An 18,490-nucleotide genomic window follows, 5' to 3' on the forward strand; every position below is an offset into this window, starting at 1 on the left:
TGAAGGTGGATGCGTCCTATAGGATCTTACAGGTTCACTGACACCCTTGCTTGGCCCCAGACCCACTGATAACTGGATGTATGACTCAGTGCCCATGGGGCGCTATTCCCTCATATGTAAAAAATGACCTTAGACGCAGGCAGGGAACCCATTCTTTTGGATTTTATAGACTAGTAAGTGTCAGAACTTTCGGAAACTGACATATGGTTATCAATATTTATATCAAGCAAGGACATTGAAATGGGTGAAAAACTATGATCTACTGTCATTTCATAAAAGAGGGCTATTTTATATAAGAAAGGAAGGCTAACTTCAGAGTTTCAAAATTGCGCATTCAACTTTAAAAACAACCCTATGCTGTGGACTGATGGGAAGTTCATCATCAACTCATCTCTGCAAACTAAGGCTCCTTCACCTTGAACATTTAGGGGCGGCCGCACTGCTTGCAGATGATTCACTCAGAAATAATTCACTCAGAAAAGTGGTTTCAGGGCTCGAAGGGAACTCTGAGGAGTTCAAGTGCAAAGATCTCATGGTATTTTGCCTCAGTTTCCAATACTGAGAATTGTCTGTTGAGTGCTAGCAGCCAGAAACTGTTATCAGTGCCTTGAAGAGAAGTAAAAAAAAATACAAATTGTGGCAAATAGAATCATGGAAACTTGGAAGTTGGAAGGTTTTTTAGCAATGATCTCACCCCTATGGTTTTCAAACTAGTGCTCCGCGGAGCCACAGTGGTGCTGCTGGAAGGAACGGATCTCCATTTTAATTGTTATAAATAATTGAGCTTCCAATTAAGGTAGAGTTCAGTTGCTTAAGAAAAAATGCTTGAACACCACCAATCCAGTGTATTTCAAATTTAAAGTGGAAACAGGCTGGAAGAGTCCTGGGATTTGCCTGTGGCCACCTATTTAGTTGGCAGAACTTGGGGGCAGGACAGCAGGGGCCTGGGGAAGGAAGGATTCTTAATACAGTGTTTGCTCCCACAGTCATCAGCGGCTGTACCAAATCCTCCCACCACTCCACTGCATGGAGAGTCAACCCTTATCCTTCCCCTTCCAGAAGGTTCCGACTGGCTCCTTTCCATACTGAACTTTGCATTCTGCTTGGCACGCCATTCCTACATAATTATGACAAACATTTCATTGACAACTGTTGGAAACTAATTTTTAAACTCCAGGTCTGTATGTTTGCTCCCATTTTGACTACCAGTGATAAAAATCTTTCATAGCATATCATAATATTTGAAGATAAGGGCTAATATCTGTATAAACATCATATTAGGATTCCAAGGTCATATCTATGTAAAAAAAAATAAAAGGTACTTTATGAAAGATACATTTTTATTAAAATGACTGAACTCTATTGTCTGATACATAAACTGAGATGAAGAGGTATCCACGTTCTTACCTGTGTTCCTTTTACAGCTGACCCGACAGCAGTCCAACAGCGCTAATGTCAAGTCTACCACAGACTGCCCATCACATTCATTTTGTAGCATCTGGTAAGTCTGGACACATCTCAGCTGCAAGTAGCAAAAACAATGACTAACTCTATGTAACCTAAACCAGTGAATTTTCAAACTGTGGTTCCCAATCATTAGTGGGTCATGAAATCAACTTAGTGGGTTATGAGAACATTAAAACACACACACACACACACACACACACACACACACACACACGAGCCAAAAGTGCAATACAAGAGAAATTATCCAAGTATGTTGCATGCCTTAAGGGAAAAATTATTTCATAAACATTTTCTTTCATTCATATATATGTATTAACTGAAATAAAATATATTTCACAGCCCCCAACATTGCCCTAGAGAAAACATTCTTGGCCATAAAATCCCTTGAGAAAAGATTTTCCTTTCTTTTTTTCCCGTTTCTGAGCAATGGTTGCACACCGCAATGGCTGGCTCCTCCAAAGGCCCCCTCCCCTCAACACAGCAACAATTCGCTGTGATCTCTGGAGCACCACTGTTTCCTGGTTAACTGCTATTTTTCTGGGTACCTCCTCCTGTCATGGTCCTGTCAGTTCAAGTGAGGGAAAGCTGCCACAGAGCATCTGCATGCGGGGCAGTAGCCACCTCAGGTCCCGCTTCCATGTGCTCGGCAGGATGCCAGGGGCTTTACAGACATGAATCTACAGATTCGACCAGGAGCGGGGCCTCATCTCTCGAGCACATCTTGAGCTCCCAGCACAGAACACACAGGGGCTGAATGAATGTCTCCAAATAAATGAATTCAACAATGAGCACTTTCCACTGATGATAAACCATATAAATTAAACTCAACCAAACAGAAGAGTTTTCAATAAAATCATATGTTTACTCATTTCTTCACACTTAATACATACAAAAGAGCTATACAAAGCTTTAAACAGTTGTATAAAAAGGTGAGGCACGTGTCCTGTGGCTCATGATAATAATTCTATTACTTGAGCATCATATGTAGTAAGGTTATACCTTAACTCTTTGATTTTGAGCAGTTACAAACTTACTATTTTAATACACGCCATTTATTCAGTGCTAGTTATTACTTTGATACGAATAATTTAATAACAGTAGTACCTGAGGGAAAAGGAAAACAGGTAATTTTCCAAGTGTTAGTTAAGAAAGAAACACATCAGTCTACCCTTGGTTTGGGGGGGTGAGGACAGTTCGGCCTATGACTTGAGGGAATCTGGGAGAGTAAACCAAAGCTTTTAAAAACTGGAAGGAAATTCATGTCGATCGAATTCAAACCCTTCATCTTTCATAGCAGGAACTGGCTGCACACCAGGCAAAGTGACTTTTCTAAGGCCACATAATTACACAGTAAGAGAGGTGCCCCAGATCTCCTGATAACAAATCTAGAATCTTTTCCATTTCATAACAGTATTTGATACTATAACACAATCATATTTTTTTAAAAAGATCAAATCAGATATTAAGGAAAACATACATGATAACATTTTAGACTTAAAAAACAAAACCCAACCCTGGAGCAAGAGTTTATTAAAAATAGACGTTGACAACCGTGTTCAAGGTAACATAATTTGTGGGGAATACAGTGCTGTAAACGCTGACGGCAGAAGCTCATTGGTTGTAGAGATTCATCTGTGTTTATGTATTATTCTTGTATATTAGTTGTGTTTTCATCCGTATCACTGCAGTTAAATTTTTTCCACAAAAACTTCTCGTTGGATTTCCAAAGAGAAGCTTCTAGATCCTCCTTCCTCTTGGAGGATGCAGCGAAGGGCACTTTTTCGCACAGAGTCTCGATCACCGCCAAGTCCGTGAGTTTACTAAGACTGTCACCGTTCTGCTCATTTAAGATGTCCCAGAAATCTTTGGGCCTCTGTTTTGCTTTCTCCGCGGGCCCTGGAAGGGCCTTCTTTGGCAGCTGTGTGGGACCGCTCCCGTGGCTTTTAAAGAGGTCATCAAGAATAGAGGTGTCCCCAAGCAAGTCTACCACGGAAGTGTTTTCTGACGCTGGGCGTTCTGTCTTTTTGTTTCCCACTTTGGAAAGGGGTCCATTTCTTGAAACATCCATTTTTGCCAGGTCCTGTTGGCCTTTCCTGGCGTTTTCTGTATTTTCTAACTCATATGCTCGAGACGTACTGTTCAGGGAACAGGATGCTTGGCTGTTTTTCCCACTCTTAGTCTCTTGGGTAGAACTTATAGGTAATTTCTTAGTCTCCACATCATTAGAAAGCACCTCTCCTCTATAGAAACTGTGATTCTGAAACTTAATTGATTTTTCTTTACAGGTTTTCAGGCTGCAAGTTTGAGAAATTTTTTTGGCAGAGCTTTTAAATGATAAAGTGTCAGAATCTGACGGCCTTCCTTTTATAAGAGATTCTTTTTTTTCAGACTTATTCTTGACTGTCTCTCCCTCCTCATAGGCAGACTGAATGAATTCTGAAGGAGAATCTGCAAAAAATTCTTTTACCTCTGGATACTGAGAAGCGTAAAAGTCTCTTAGCATTTTCTGTCTCTCTTCTGATGTGGCATTAATTATATGTTTAGCAAACTCCTTTACAGAAGACAATTTAAAATAAGAGGCCATCTCTTCAAATTGTTTTCTGAAGATTTAATGAACAAAACCAGTGGTTATTTTTTATTACATTTTAAACACTTTTAAAACAAGTTCTAAAAAACTTGCCATCGGTGTTATGCTATGCAGAGGCAAAGTACGTCATCTTATTCACTTAGCATATTTTAGCTTAATTCCATAATGAACATGCATTTTGCACTTAGCAGAATGTGACCTTTTTCCTTATCCTTCTGAAAAAATATTTTAGCTCATGAAATCACCAGCTTTTTAAGTTGTTCTGATTTATACTATCAGGTACTTCCTGGGAATTGTGTGACCCCAGCCTGCTACTCCTCCAAGTCAGCCAATTTATGACTTACATGAGAACCATAATTTATACAATCTGTATTTGAAAATCTATATTGCATTCAAGTCCCATGAAATGAAATTGTCAAAGAAGGGTCTTAGTGACTAGAAAAGAGAAAATGCTGAAAAAAATGAGGAATTTTTTTTTCCTTCTCTCTCCTTTTTTTCTCCTTCTTCCACAAATACAACATAGGAATTTCACACGTTTTTGATGAGCCTATAGGAAAGTTCTAGACTGAGAAACCTAGATTCTTTTCCAGTACTGATCTCACTGATCTGACTTCAGTATAGAGAGCTAAACTTAAGAACTTAAGTCAAATGCTATCTGAAAAAGTGAATTTCAGTCTTAGTATATTAATAAAAGATGTTAATGCACGTGTGAGGAAATGGGCCATCTGGTGAGACGGAGGTAGAAAGGCTGTTTAGGAACCCTGGGCGCTGACGGCTCCTTTTCCCAGGTGAGGGTGCTATGGACTGAACTGTCCCCCTCTGCCCCCAAAATTCCTATGTTGAAGCCCTAATCCCTGGTGTGACTGTATCTGGAGATGGGACCTTTATGAAGTAATTAAGGTTAAAACTGGTTATAAGAAATCACCAGAGAGCTCTCTCTCTCTGCCCTGAGAGGACACAGTGAGAAGGTGGCCATCTGCAAACTGGAAGACAGCCCTCACACCAGGAGCCCAATCAGCCGGCACCTTGATCTTGGACTTCCCAGGCACCAGAACCGTGAGAAATAAATTTCTGTCTCTTAAGGCCCAGTCTGTGGCGTTTTGTTACAGCAGCCCACGCAGACTGAGACAGACGGTACTGCTTTGCTGATGCTGTGTGGGGGCCGTGAGTTGAGAGCCCAGTTCATAAACGTTCTTTTAAACAAAAGATGTTGCAGCCCATGATTAAAATACCCCAAATTTTAAAATTATATCCATTTTTAATATAATATTTCCTTAAAACATTCATTTATCCATTCAACAACTATTTATAGAGCCTTCTTATGTGCTTGGCACTGTAGAAGGAATGATACTACAGTGAACAGGGGGAGGGGAGAGCTCAGGGGTAGAATGTGGGTTCAGCATGCACGAGGTCCTGGGTTCAATCCCCAGGACCTCCATTAAAAAAAATTAAAAATAAATAAATTAATAGATAAACTACCACCCCCCCAACAAAAACAAAAACCAGTAAACAAACTCCAGTTCCTTATCTTCAAGGAGTTTATAGCCTAGTTGGAGGAGACAGACACATGAAAATCAAACCAGAAGGCAGTGATAAATCTCATGATGGAGGTAAACATGGGCCCTGTTGGCGCCCACAGAAGGGGTACCTAAGCCAGTGACTGGTGGTGGGCAAGGTGGCAGGGAAGGCTTCTCCACCGTCACCTCGAGCCAGCCAGGTAAAGATGAGTGAGGAAGCCGTCTGGGGAGGGAGGGAACGTGCACAGGCCCCATTCCTAGAAGACCTGGTGTGCGGAGGGCAGGAGTTCCTGCCAAACTTGAAGAGCCTGAAAATCATCAGGGGGCCTGCATGCCATCTCAGAAGTCTGAACTTTACCCTGTACACAACAGAGAACCCTGATGGTTTTTTTTGAAATATATGTAAACAGGAGCTTTATTTAAAACCACCACTGTTTTTGCCACCCAGACCAGGTTACATAAAGTTTGTGCTCCCTCTGATTTCAGTGGCAATCCGCTCTGCACACCCACGCCTTTCTTCTGTGGCTTCAGGTGCGCACCCCAGCTTCCAGTCCTCGCCACGCTGGCCCAAATCCAGGTACTACCTACGCCTGATCGTCAGCCACACTCATTGCCAAGAGAGTACTTAATCACAAAAAAAGTTTCCAAATTGCTGTCTTGGAAATCGCCAGTGTTCTTGTTGGAAAGCAATAAGTATGTTCTTAAAGGGTTTCAGTTCTCACTTTACATGAAGTAATGAAGTATTATAATTTTGTTCATTAATCATCTCGGAATCTGTGTTCACGGCCTTTCTAATAAATATCTGTGCCATGATGATTAAGCTGTTGGCCAGGCTGCAGGCTGATGTCTTTTATTCGCCCCAGACTTGGTGATGTCTCGGCAGCTGCCCAAGTGCTCTCGCCTTCGCTGCGCTAACCTCGCCCGCGATCCTGCGATCCCGTCACCTCGCAGGGGAAAGGGCTTCAGATCCTGTTCTAGCTGCGTGGGATGCAGGTAAGCTAGGCTGCGTGGCTGCCCTTTACAGGATGAGCTCTGATTACAGCTCATCACATTTTTGCCTTCTGAACTTGCTTTTGTAATTCTTGGGCTTTAAAAGAATTTTCTCTAAATATTTAAGGAACTCTAAGGTACAACCAGGGGATATAAGCTGGCCATATAAGTGAGGGAAATTTTGTAGACATTCATATGCCACTTAGAGAAAGAGGGGGGAAAAAAAAAGGAAACCAAAGATAGGTATCTTTTGAAAACTGCACCTCTTGGGGAGTGATGGAAATGTTAGCTGTCTTGATTGTGGTGGTGGTTTCATGGACGTAGACATCTATCAAAATCCATCAAATTGTACGTACAGAAATACGCGTAGTTTACTGTACAAGAACCATACCACAATACAGGTGTTAAAAATTAAAAAAAGAAGAAGAAGAAAAAGATGGGTATCTTTCAGCCTTTCGGTAAGTGTATTAAGAGTAGCTATGTATTGTGGAGGGAGAAGCGGTGGAACATGGTTAAAATTATCTTCTTTCTGCCTAAGCTTTCTGAAGTGAAGGCAGGACTGGAAACTGCATGCAGGTGCTCCACGGGGCTGCCGCATGGGATGGGGTCCTGACTCACATAATAAAGCAGGATGGGTGGTGGGAAAGAGGTGCCAGCAGTCCGGACACTGTTCCCTAGTTCAGATGTTGGCATTCTAGTATTAGACACCATTCACTTTTTTACCTACCATGAGGCATTTATTCCCCAGGCTGGGTAGAGAAAAAAAAGAAGCAAAACCTGATCGTTGTTGATACTTTCATTTTTCTATACAGTGCTAAAGGGGGTACAGGTGCTTGTGCTCCTCAAAGAGTGGTAAAATGTACGTGGTTGGGCTCCTAGCAAAATAACTGCCCAAAGAAAATTGCCCCAAGTTTACTCAGTCATGGTGCTAAATCTATTAGCGGGGAGCTGCGCTGTAGTAGCAGTGTGGGATGTCCGCCTTTCTGGATAATGGTGGGCAGGTGAGAGCGAGCTGCAACCTGCTACACCAGCCCCCAGGAGCTGACGGACCAGTTGCCTGGGAGTTGCCAAAACCCTGAGGGAAGCAACTGGAACAGACAGAGCAACCCCCGTTTTCCCACTGTCCGCAGACACCATCGGGACCAGTCTGCCCACTCCTCCGCTGCCTGCTGACCTCAGACACTACTCCTCAGTTACCCACAACCACTGGCTTCTCACCCCCCTCCTCGTCTCTACATCCTTGATCTAATCTACCCCGCTATCCTTCCAGACCACTCCTCGGGGCCCCTGGGACCAGGCTATAACCTACCAGCTCTCCTGCGTCTTCTCCCTGAGTGGCCCCTCTATCCCCTGATACTGCCTCCTCTCATGCAGCCCTCACAATTCAAGACTCCCACACCTCACATCCTTAAACCTCAGGGGTCATGCTTCACTCTGCTGCTTCTAGACCAGTCTTTTCTCCTTCCCGTCTTTAAGGTATCTGGCTTAACCATTCTCATCCCCCACCTTGTTAACAGACTTCCTAGTTGCCTCCTGCTGGTGAGTGAACAAGATCCTGGATACTGCTGCTTCCTTTCCCATCTCCTGCCATCATTCTTGGTAACATCAGTATCCATGTGGATGTCCCGCCCAACTCCTGGCCCACCAATATCTTTACCTCACCCCCTAAAGCTCAATTTCATGTCAGGCCCCTATTCCCAAGGTCATATTCCACCACTGTCATCACCGTGAACTCCACATCCTCCAAATCCCTGAATTCAGTCATACCATGCTGCCGTCCAGTGGCTCAATGACCCCAGTGACAGCAGTGCTGGAATACACCTTTGATCTTGAGTCCTCCAATTTACTGACTTTTCTGCTTTCTCGCTATCATCAGCCTCCCCTTGTCCAGCTTAGGTTCAATTTTATAATCATTCCTTTGCGAACATCCTTCGGTTTCCTTGCTTCTCTCTCCTTCCGTTCTAACCCCTGTTCCCTAAACCCGGCTGCTTCCCTGTTCTGTGTCTGCAGCTGAGCAACTGAAGCTTGCTGAATGAGGTCTGCATGCTGCAGACAGTTTTACTGGAATTACTCTCAAACAGGGATTTAACATCACCCACTAAGCTTGCTTTCCTACTTTATAAATGATTCATTTCATAATTTCTCTCTGCCCCCCTGTACTGATGACTTTAACTCTCAATTAATTGAGGAAACATCGCCGTATCTGAGCCTGTCTTCATCTGCTCTCTCTTAATGCCTCTCCAAGGCTAGACCTTGGCCAGCGGTCTGGATCTCACTGTCTCCTGCCTCCAGGACTGCACTCTTTGTTATCACCTCTCTGGCAAGATCTCTTTTTTCCCTCTTAGCCTTTTCCCTCAACACAGAAACAACTTTTGCGATCTTCCCAACTTAAAAAAACAAAACAAAACAAAAAACTTACCCTTGATCCCACAGTGCCCTCCAGCTACCGCTGCAGCAGTCACAGGGGCTGCCCATGCTCTGCTCGCCCCGCTCGCCCTGGGACCTGCCTCCTCAGATGCTCCCGTAAGGCAGCCACTGAGCTCCCCAGCTCGAGGGCCACGTCCCCACTTCCTCGGATTGATGCTGGGTGCATTCCACAAAGTGAAGTGCTCCCTCTTTTTGGAAACTCTCACTTCTCATGGCTTCAGGACCATGCAGGGGGGCCTCCTACTCAGTAGGCACCCACGGTCACCCTCCAAGCTCGGTCCTGGGGCTCCCCCTCTCCTCTCTGTGTTCTGTTCCTAAGCCGTTCACACACTCCACAGCTCTAAAGCCATTTATTCATAATCTTTATGCTGACAATTTCCAAATTTAGATCTCCAGTCCCCAAATCTCAGTTAGCATATCCACTGCCTATGTGACATGTCCCTACAACCTCAATTTTAATAATATGAGTGAAAGAGAACTCGATTTTTTTTTTCTACTCCAAACGTGTGTCTCTCCTAGTTTCCCCCATTCAGTAAATCCAATCTGTCGCTTAAGGCGGAAAGTTGGGAGTAACCCCGTCTTCTCTCTCTCCCAACAACCACAAAACTGAAGTCATCCATTTGGCTCTGTCTCCATGGCAACCACTCTATTGCAAACCACCATCACCTAGTTCCTATGGTTTCCCCTAGTCCTCTCTGCCCTCTTCCATGCAGAAGCTGGAACAATCTTTTAGAAACATACATCAGATCATGTCATGCTTCAATAGCTTTTTACTGCAGTTGCAACAAAATCCAAATTCTTTTCCACAATCTACAAGGCTCTGCGTGCTCCAGCCCCATCTGTGTCTCTCCCTTCACCTCATGCCACTCTCTGCTAGGTTATTACGCACTATCTACACCCGTCTTTTCTCTCAGTTCCTGAACGCACCAAACCTCTTCCCTCTTCAGAAAGTTCTTACTCTGGCTCTTTGCCTGATTATCCTTCAGGTCCTAACCTAAACGTCCCTTGCAATAGAGTTGTAACTCCCCATCCCATTATTTTCCATCAAGGAGGCCTGTCCATTTCTTTCCTCTAAAACACCATTTTAAAATTATTTATTTATAAGTTTTTTTTTTACTTTTGAGAAATTTACGGTCTGATGCCCATAGCCCCCATCCCACTGTCCTGTGGGCGCTATGCCCGCCTGTTTTACACAGTAAATTCAGCACCTAGCACGATGCCTGCGTGCATATTAGGTGCTCAATAAATATTCAACACATAAACGAATATAATGCACTGAAGTATTTCATTTATCTACACAAAATGATTTCATTTTTTAAATCAATTCAGGGATAAGCCTTCTTAAAACATCTAAAACATTTGGGATTTCTTTTAAGTGTACACATTCAGATTTTTCTGAAATATTCAGATGCCAGGTGTAGTTAAAATTCAAATACTTTGTGTATTTCACTAGGAAGTTATACATTCTTTATTATTCATAAAGTCCAGTGTTGCCACAGATGACATACCTGCGGATTCCTTTTGGTGTTTCTCCAATTATGAAGGTGGTCTGCTCTGTACGGTAGACGTTCTTCTTCTTCTGGCTCACAGGGTGTGAAAGGTAAAGGGGATACGGCGTGCTTCCCTCGCCTGCTTGTTGGTGTTCCTTTGTATCTGTCGACATAGCTCCCTTCATTTTTCCCTTATGTGTCTGAAAAATGGGATGAAAGCAAAAACAGTCTGAACAAAACAGTCATTTTTGGTCAAATAGGGAGACTGTCGTACCTTTTCCCAATATTTTTTATAATCTAATATATCATGTTCTCCAACTGATCTCACTGTCAGATCTTGTTAGATCTTTAAAGAAGACATTATTTTCAGCAATAATATGATGTTTCTATTGTATCCATCATTTAAAATATATACTAAAGATACACCTTTCTTAAAAATATAATAAAAGTTGAGGCAATATGATGTTCTGTTGTCAAGACTGTGGCTAAACTGATAAACATGCTGACATCCTCTCCTAAATAAGGATAAATTAATGATTATATTAATAATGACCTAAAAATGGGATATTAAAGGTTTTAATTCAGTGATTTCTCTCAATATTATTAAGCAGACTTTGTTATTCAATTTTACATAAGAAGTCAAACTTTTAAAAAATACCAGTCTTTATGTGATAATGAAATAAGCCATTTTCATAGTCCTACTTCAATCTCTACTGGGTTGCAAGAATTTAGGGACTGTAAGATGCTAATTACAGTGGATTGAATCATACAGACATATGAATCATATAGATAGAGTCATATTTATTTTACAGACTAAGGGTTGCTTGCTTAACACAAATTGTTAAAAACAGTGGGCCAAGAAAAAGTAATTTTAAGCTATATGGTTCTAATTTCTCTGACAAAATGGTATGGTGAATATGTGGAAAGTTCCCATCCCACTCCAAAAGGGGAAACACTGGATGCAATCTGATAACAGTAACAACAGAATTAAACTTGAGCTTGAAAGTAAGAAAGGAAAATCTCTAGATGCCAAAACCAAAGAAGTAACACAGCAGTAAGCGGGAGCTGAGGCTCAGAGCCCCCAGGGGCAGGGTCTTAGCTTACAGTCTGCAGGACTCCATGTGGAGAGGGAAGATGGAAATGATTTAATGGGGATTGACAGACACACATTACTATAAATAAAACACATAAACAACAAGGACCTACTGTATAGCACAGGGAACTATATTCAGTTTCTCCTGATCAGCTGTACTGAAAAGAATCTGAAAAAAATCTATGTATGTATATGTGTAACTGAATCGCTTTGCTGTACACCTGAAACTAACATTGTAAATTGACTACACTGCAATAAAAAATAAGAATTTTTTAAAAAACCCAAAAAACCAAAAATCAACCAACCAACCAACCAAAAACATAGTAGGAATTAAAAGGATATCCAATTTGCAAATTAAAGCTAGGAAAGCCCAAACCAGGGACACAGGACAGAAACAGGCTGCCTTTGTACTTCTACCTTAGAATCACTGGTGAAAACATGGAATGCACAACCTGTGCCATTTGTGGAATCTAATTTTGTAGCACGTGCATGGTATGGAAAATGTAAGCCAGAAACCGACGTTAAAAAACTGGCCCCAAACCAGTGAAAACCATAGATGTCAATGAGGGGTGAATAGAAAAACATAACATAGGAACATTTTCTTAATCCAGAGAATGCCTGCAATTCCAATGGGGAAAAAAGAGGAATTCCAATAAAAATGATAAAGAACATACAAGACCTACCACAATGAAAATGGGAAGGGACAACAAATGTGAGAATCCGTATCTGAGGAATTACAGACAATAAAGCAATCTGAAAGAGACTTCGAAGGCTTTAGCATGTCCAGAAAGACAAGAGAAGAACTGGGTATTGCAAAATACCAGATCTGAGAAAGAATCAAATACAAACTCTAAAAAGGAAACACAGTTTTGAAAAAAATATAGAAACAGACACAGAATACGGGGTTAAGAACCAGACTAAACAGCCCCACAATGATAGCTGATAAACTGGTAGAATAAAATTACTCAGCATTCTGAGTGCAGAGCTTAACAAAGAAAGGAAGAAAGAAAGGAAAACAAGAGAGAAAAATTAAGGGACAGAAGACATACCAAAGTTTCTAAAATGCTAGAAGGAGAGAACAGAGAAAACGAAAGAGAGAAAGCCCAAGAGATAATGGCAGAGAACTGAAGAAGGCATGAATCCTCAAACTAAAAAAGTTTTTTCTCTAATGGGAAAAATGAAAATAAATCTGTACCCTGTTATATCATAGATAAAGAGAATGTCTTAAAAACTACCAGAGAAAAAAGATATCCCATAGAGAAATAATAATCAACTAAAGGCAAACTTTTCATTACCACTACCATCACCACCACCACTACCACAAAATAACAGTATCTTCCACAAGCAGAGAGAAGAAAACTGCCAACCTAGAATTCTATACCCAGTTAAACTATCATTTAAGAAATTTCCAGGCATACAAATACTACAAAAGTTTACTAGACACAGACTGTCATCAATAAGACAAGTATTTTTTCTTCTACAGGAGTTCCATGGGATTGAAGAGGCACATGTCATTCATTGAAAGTGGGAAGGGAATGGCTTTCATTCCACAATTATTTACGAATAAGCACTTATTATGTTCTTGCCACCATGCTTATGTAGTTGAGAACAAAAATATTTACATATACAAAGAGGCCCCCCTACCCTTCAGGGGCTTAGACGTGTCAACAGCCGCCCCCCCCCCAACCTTTTTAAGATGAATATTTGGTTTTTTCTTTTTTAAAGTAAATCATTTATCTCTTTAATTTATAATGAAGTTCATTTTATTGAAATAAACTGAACACAAGGTAAGACAAAATTATATGTTCTTTAGTAGTAAACCGTTTCTAATGAAAAGAAATTGACTTCTTCAAAATCTACTGTGCCTCAGATGGACAAACACAAAATGCCACGTTGCCAGTTTGAACCAGGGCTTTGCAATGTTGAAACCACTTTCCTCAAAGACCTCATTTCTTAAATCTTGAAACATTATTAATAAAGAGAGGGAAATGCTGGTCTTTAAAGATAAATTTGAAAGAGATTTGACGCATTTATTTTACATCACAAGAAAATAAGATGAATGCTAAAAGTTCCTAATAAAAAAACTCAGAATCTTTGGTGATTCCCAAGAGATAGTTACCCATTATTATAAGGAGGGATGTTTACACGAGGGTAAAGGGAGTAAACAGAAAGAGAAGGAACTGGGCCAACCAAGAACACTCCCTCCTCAGATGCTGCAGTTTCTAAACTCATGGAGAAATCATGCCAGGCAATGGCAATTTTTCAATTATTTACATGATTAATCTGGGTCTTTCTGACCCTGGCAGTATTACAAAGCTCACATTTTGAACAGAATATTTTTTCGTACATCTGTTTTATAAATTCTTTAGGAAAATTCAGCTTTTCCAATCACAGCTATCAGACATGTGGATCTTAAACTTATGCCAAATATTCTACACTTTAAAATTTGATTATTTTAGACAATAACAAAAAGAGAAAAGCATTCTTCTCTCACATAGGCTCAATGTCCTTTTATTAAAAAAAAAAAAAAAAACTACCTAGTTTCAGATTTCCAGTTTAGTAGGGTAGTTGAAACAAGGCTGTGGCAAAATTTTGCTTATTAATTAATTTAATGAACATTTTGGTGCTCTTGTTATAAAAGCTGGTTTCACTATTTTATAGTAAAATAGTACTTTTACAATAGCTGATACAAGGAAAATGGTGCCAGAGCGCAGCTGCAATTGGAATGACAATTATAATTTATTATAAAGCCTGTGGCCAACATGAAAAGATTCTAGATTATGTAAAATTAGACTCAAACTCATTCATTACCACTTACGTCAAAGCTGGGAAGTCACATGACACTGAGGCCACACTAGGAAGTGGCAACAGTAATGAAGGGTCAAGTGATGAAAAATTCAGTAAAATGACCTGGGCTAGGAATTTAAGAGATAATACTGTTGCTCCTTAACATTATGGTAGCAGATGAGACTGCTGGCTCAAGACAGCAAAATAAATCCACTCTTCTTTCCCCCAGACAAGAGAATGGCCAACAACTGGAAAACTATGTCTGTATTTGATAGGTAATTTTGAGATCATAACATGAAAAAAAGCAGAGATCCCAGTTTCTGCAAAAGCCCCTAATTGTTCCTAACATTTTCTTTAAAAATTTCTTCAAAATTATCCAAGATTTGCTTTGAGGTGACATCTATACTATACTCTGTGATTTTTATGAAGGTTTCCTTCATCTTAAGGTCCATGGCTATCATAATAAGGAAGAAATTATGAAGATAAGAACTTTGTATAGTATTTGTATAATATAAAATGTCTAATAAGTATTTTAGAAAGCTTGACCGTGGTTAAGAGTATAATATATAAGTAAGTAATTGCTATGTTCATGATTATTTCCATAAATTATTAGGTATTGTTAGGGATTTTAATGAAAAAATCAAATTCAACTTATGGAATCTTCATTAGAAATAAAACTTAGTAGGCGTAAATCATGCAGTAATCATTTCTAGATAATGTAAAAATACAGTTAAAAGATCCATTTGATGATGAGATTAATTGAATGGAAATGTGGGGTTACTTAAGAAGCTGAATTTATCAAAGAACACTGAAATAACAATCCTGATTTATGAGTAGTACTGTGTCTTCCTCCTTTGGACATACATGTTCTACATGGAGCAGTCAGTTGAAAATTGAAAAAGGAGGGGAAAACCACTCTCCCTTCAGACCAGAGTTAAACAGCTCTAAAAAGGTAAAAGGTGGGCCACAGTTAATTATGTAAGTCCTCATCTAACATATAATTAAAAATTTAAAACATAATATCATATTGTTACAAAAGTATTTGTCATTAAAAATAAAATTCAGAATATAAAAAATTGTTTAATTCAACGGAAACATTAAATATGTATTAGCTCTATAAATGGTAATTGTTTTAATATATTTTGGCCAAAATAAGTCTCCTCACCTATCCACAATTAAATGTTTAATGTGGAAATGGCTCACTTCAAAGACTTCATGAATATCTGCTTTTTAAATTGAAGTTTATTTACAATATTATATTAGTTTTAGGTGTACAACATAGTGATTCAATATTTTTTAAGATTATACTCCATTTAAAGTTATTACAAAACTAAGGCTGTATTTCCCTATGCTTCACAATATATCATGAATATCTGCTTCAACTGAATTTTGATAAAGTTATAAAATCACTATTCATTTTTCTATTGTCTCTGTAAAATATATTTGAAAGTACATCATAAAAATTACTACTTAGAATGTATAAAGTATACATTTTGTAAAATAAAAGATGTAATTTTAAGTTGTAATAAATATACAGTAGAATTATATTAAATAAGAGGTCACTTTCATAGGGAAAAATTCCTTCTTTTAGAATAGTCACAATGAATTTACACTAGACCTAGTCAACTGTATGTAATTCTATACAACTTATTTCTTACTGTAAAGTTTTAGGTTTATATTGGTTCTAGAAGGAAAGTTTCTTATTTTTAGGCCAATAGTATGAGACATCAAAAGGCTTTTGATAATAAATACTTTCTTCTTCCTTTAAACTCAAAGTGTACTGTCTGTATTTCAAGGCATTAGCCCTGAACCAAACTGCATTCTTTTTATTGAACCAATAGTTATTTTTTTGAAAGGCATAACTGAAAAAGATGATGAGGTATATATAGATTTTCAGTATGAAAGAATAAAAAAAAACTGACTCTTAAAGAAGTTTGCAGACAGTAAAGTCAGTGTACTGAGAAACGGGAAATGGGGGACTGTTAACCCTACCTCACAGCCATATGATTACATTAACATTTTTCTATTTACTCTGCTACATATGAAATTTATCTTTATATACTTGGAAACTTCACTGGAATAGTGCAGAGAATGTTTAAGAAAAAAAACTAACCTCTTTCTATTAATAGTCTTTGAAGTAAAAGATAATTTTGGAGGTAAATTACTAAACAACTCTAGGAATATCAAGGAGATGAGAAAACTTGCTAGGAATCAGTCCTTCCCAAACCCACGCACCTGTAACAAATGGGGCATGAAACACAATCCAGGGAAGTGAGTTTCAAAAACAACCATGAATAGCCTCTAGTTCCCATTTTGGCAGGAGAAACACTATGGTAATCTCTGCCATCTTTCTAAACCTCATCAGGGCTAATTGCCAGAGACACAGCCATAGCCAGTGCACATAATGCCGATTCCTTCTCCCCTGCTCATCTGTACCCGCCACGGATTAGAGGAAGTGTGGAGGGGGACAATGTAGAGTGAAGAACAGCCTGATAGGATGGGTAACCTGTCCCTGGGAGGCTACTGGCATTTAGTGAAACCTTTATTAAGCAATTTTCGCTGCTGGTTTGCTTAGCTGGTTTCTCTAGAAACCAGAGCATACCTAGAACAAAGCGCAATGTATAATGAATAGCCACATTCACTGTTTTTTTCCATAACCAGGTGAGTAGGCTTGATTAGTCACTGAGAAAATTGGAAACAGGGAGATTTTCAAAGGTACTGTAAGGTTCCAATGGCTCTGACCCACGGAGAAGCCTGAGTGGAAGGATTAATTAAGTCTGGAGTCTAAGATCACCAGAGGATCTGCCCATCACAAGAAAAGCTCTCCGGTTTACACCTTGTTCCTGAGAACAGCACAGAGCTTCATAAGCCATGCTGTGGTCACCACCACACGTGGGCACACTGTGTAGCCAAAGGCCCTCACATTGGCCTGATCATACCAACTCTGCCATAAAGACAAGAAAGAAAGGAAAGAAAGGAAAGAAAGGAAAGAAAGGAAAGAAAGGAAAGAAAGGAAAGAAAGAAAGAAAGAAAGAAAAGAAAGAAAGAAAGAAAGAAAGGGAAAGAAAGAAAGAAAGAAAGAAAGAAAGAAAGAAAGAAAGAAAGAAAGGAAGGAAGGAAGGAAGGAAGGAAGGAAGAAAGAAAGAAAGGAAGGAAGGAAGGAAGGAAGGAAGGAAGGAAGGAAGAAGAAAGAAAGAAAGAAAGAAAGAAAGAAAGAAAGGAAGGAAGGAAGGAAGGAAGGAAGGAAGGAAGAAAGAAAGAAAGAAAGAAAGAAAGAAAGAAAGAAAGAAGGAAAGAAAGAAAGAAGGAAAGAAAGAAAGAAAGAAAGAAGGAAAGAAAGAAAGAAGGAAAGAAAGAAAGAAGGAAAGAAAGAAAGAAAGAAAGAAAGAAAGAACCAAGTGCTCTTTTATTATTTTTTTCTTCACTAAACTTTAAACAGTGAAGTCTGAGAGGCAACATTGCTTTTGTTTACACATCTGTTCAAACAAAAGATGACAAAGAAATCCCTCTTTGGGTAAGGGCCAAACCCCGTAAACACATAAAAAGTCATAAACTTGCTTGTCTTTGCAAAACAAGGAATCAGGAGTATTATAAAAACATACAGCACATGTAAATAAATTCACTCAGATGGCATCTGAGAGTCTAAAAGGACAAAAACTTTTAAGGATCTTTCCACAAGTGTGAAAAATCCCCTGTCCTCGAAGTAATCGTTCAAGATTTCTGCCTGGAGGCAGGAAAAAATTACCGTAAATGCAGTTTTCCAATACTCAACAAAAACCTAAGGCAACTGTGAGCTACCCCTGAACTGCCTTCACTCAGCCTCTGGAGAAAAGCCAGCTGGTTAGAGGACCCACCACAAATATACACTGAAGTATAATTTTCTGCATATGTTTAAATATGTCATTCAAATCTGAAAAAGCAAACACTTAGATTCAAACCCAAAACTTTTTTTTGGGGGGGTGGGGGGAGGTTAAAGTTTGTACGTTACGGTGGTTCTGTTTTCCTCCTAGAAGGAGTAATCGTTACAGTTCAGTTTTATATATACATGTCTTTTCTTTTTGAAAGTACTTTGCTTTCTGACTGAACCACAGAAGGACAACTTTATATGGGCTGTTCCAAGCCTACCTTCCTT

General features: G+C 39.5%; 1 protein-coding gene across 2 annotated transcripts in view; it reads right to left on the minus strand.

Annotated features, from left to right (window-relative positions):
• Positions 1-2,308: 2,308 nt before the first annotated feature.
• ERCC6L2 (ERCC excision repair 6 like 2) overlaps positions 2,309-18,490 on the minus strand; it is an 84,001-nt gene continuing 67,819 nt past the window's right edge. For both annotated transcript variants that reach the window (XM_031447098.2, XM_010974857.3), the window contains exons 18-19: positions 10,497-10,678; positions 2,309-4,067 (exon numbers count right to left, since the gene is read on the minus strand). In XM_031447098.2, coding sequence (XP_031302958.2) covers positions 3,113-4,067; positions 10,497-10,678 — 1,137 coding nt within the window. In that variant the 3' untranslated portion in view covers positions 2,309-3,112. The remainder of the gene's footprint in view (positions 4,068-10,496; positions 10,679-18,490) is intronic.

This window comes from Camelus dromedarius, chromosome 10 (genome assembly GCF_036321535.1).
Source record: "Camelus dromedarius isolate mCamDro1 chromosome 10, mCamDro1.pat, whole genome shotgun sequence".
Lineage (NCBI taxonomy): Eukaryota > Metazoa > Chordata > Mammalia > Artiodactyla > Camelidae > Camelus > Camelus dromedarius.